The sequence below is a fragment of the Polistes canadensis genome, unplaced genomic scaffold (assembly GCF_001313835.1).
Source record: "Polistes canadensis isolate GaletaPanama2010 unplaced genomic scaffold, ASM131383v1 scaffold_123, whole genome shotgun sequence".
Taxonomy (NCBI): domain Eukaryota; kingdom Metazoa; phylum Arthropoda; class Insecta; order Hymenoptera; family Vespidae; genus Polistes; species Polistes canadensis.
The window spans coordinates 430,017-432,468 of NW_014569670.1; the positions used below are offsets into that span (position 1 = coordinate 430,017).

A 2,452-nucleotide genomic window follows, 5' to 3' on the forward strand; every position below is an offset into this window, starting at 1 on the left:
AGACAACAATGTTGATCAGAGTATCTTCATTTCAAATTTCATTAACAAGTTTTAATTATCAAGTAGAAATAGAAGAGAGATTTTACAATAGAACAATTACAAAATAGAAGATATTATTAGAGTAGTGAAAGTATGAAGTTGAGATAACAATGTTGATCAGACAGTAGTCTTAGTATCTTCATAGCAAACTTCATTAGCTGGTCAATGGCCCCCAGGGCGATCACCGATGTCGAGTGAACCAAGCACGCGTTCTCTTCTCTCTTTTCTCTCTTTCTCTCTTTCTTTATACATTGCTCGTAAAAAGTAGGCCAATAAGTAAGCGAACCAGTTTCTTCGACCGTTCGAATGATATATGCCTCTTCTGCGACAGCCAGGACAGTCCAAGCGAATACCCTGGGTCGTTTCTGAACTACTAACGCTTAAAACGTTCCAGGATTTCCTTCATTGAACCTTTATCTAGATAAAGGAAAAGATAAAAGAAGAGAAATGGATAAAATAAGTGGTGCTAGTTGTGATGGTGGTATTGGGTGGGTGGTAAAAAGGGGGGAATTCGTAAAACGATATATTTCTTTCTTTTTTGTCCTTTTTTTTTTTCCTTTCTTTCCTTCCCTTTTTATTTTATTCATTCTTTCTTTTTCTTATTTCTTTTGGAAAAGTCTTTAACACATATAAATCTTTTCCCATGTTGAACATTGAATCGTTCCGAGTCATTGATCGTAAACGAGAACAAACCTTTGTTTCTTTTTTTCTTTTTTTTTCGGATACTTTCGACTAAATATATTTACTTGCATCCATTAACAAACGAATAAAAGTTACATTTGTTTTTATTCCCTTTTCCTTTTTTTTTTTTCTTTTGGAATTATATTTTAATACACACATACACATACACATCTTGTGTCTTCTTATCTTCCTGTGTTCGAGAACAAATTTGAATATTAGATAATAAAAAAGAAATGCTTGATTTTGTATTATGATACGAAAGTTCTTTCTTTTTTTTTCTGTTATTAAATAAATGAATCTAATAAAGCTTCTACTACTGCTACTGCTGTGTGTGTGTGTGTTATTTAAAAAAATATAATATATGAACGCGGACAAAGAGTCGAAGATTAATTTTATTCTTTTCATTTCTTTTTTTTTTTTTTGTTCTTTTAATAATATTATATACCCCTTTGAAGTCAAATTAATAAGGAGACATACCGTATTTTTAATTAAATCCCAAATCAAAATTATAAACCTACACGAAGCAGATGATGATTGGACACGCGAATAGGTATGAATATTTTTTTTCCTGCGTTTCTCCCTTTTCAGCGCATACATTTTTTTTTTTCTTTTTTTAAAACTCTTGATTTCGGACAGTAAAGTATCTTTATATTAAGATAAGGGAAAAAATATATCTGTTTTTTTTTTTTTTAATTTTTTTTCTTTTTCTTCTCAACTGTATCGCATTACAAACTAACTCGTAAGATAATAATCTTCGTTTTGAAAACGATCGTTGCGGTGAGTTCTCGTTTTAGTTGGCCATTTCGGAACATCGAAATCGGTTTCACGCGGGGATAAGGAACGATCAAAAAAGTGGAAGGACGAACGATAACCTACAAAATGATCTTCCGGAATATGTTAACTTTGTCGAATTATTTTCATTTTTATTTTTACATTCTTATTTCGAGAAAACGTTCAACGTTGCCATCGTATAATGTTCACTTTTATCTCTCACGGGTTTCAACTTGATCTTTTGGGAATTGTATTTGAAAAAAAACAAATTAGATAATTTAAAAAAAAAATGTAACTATATATATATAGTTATATATACTATAATATTATATTATAAATTATATTATATTATTGCATATAATCGAGATGTTTATTTTGAAAGTGACATAAGTCACTTTTTCAGAAAAAATTGAGTTAATGGCAACACTAATTACAATTGAACGGTATCTTTTTATTTTCAATAAAAAAAAAACATATTTGTATTCAGAAGAAAATATTGTTATATCATATTTTTGTTTTCAGTGTATGGAAAATTGTTTGGCATCGAATTACACGAAACCTGGTTATTGTCCTGAAAGTGCTTTTATGTCACCCTTCGAAGCTGTTTGTTTGATTGCTTGTGACAGCGATTCACGTTGTCCAGATTTGACCAAATGTTGTTCACACGATTGTGGTGTCACGTGTATGCATCCTGTCGGTTTGGATAATATAACTGGTAAATTAATATAATCCCAATGATATTTTTTTTTGAAGTATTATTATATGTGACATCTAATTATATTTAAAAGATTGTGAAATTATTTTGCACAAATATATTCATTAAATAGTATTGTACAAATAAAATTAATTAAATATCTTTATAATTGGAATATTATCATATTAATTATTATTATTAAACCGAAAAATATAACTTCACAAAGTGTGCAATAAATTAAATATTAGTTTTATATATATATTTTTG

At 28.9% G+C, this 2,452-nt stretch overlaps 1 protein-coding gene across 1 annotated transcript in view; it reads left to right on the forward strand.

Moving 5' to 3' along the window:
• The window catches only part of LOC106788058 (anosmin-1), a 23,842-nt gene that overhangs the window by 14,658 nt on the left and 6,732 nt on the right, over positions 1 to 2,452 (forward strand). The window contains exon 3 of the mRNA XM_014750979.1: positions 2,014 to 2,206. Coding sequence (XP_014606465.1) covers positions 2,014 to 2,206 — 193 coding nt within the window. The remainder of the gene's footprint in view (positions 1 to 2,013; positions 2,207 to 2,452) is intronic.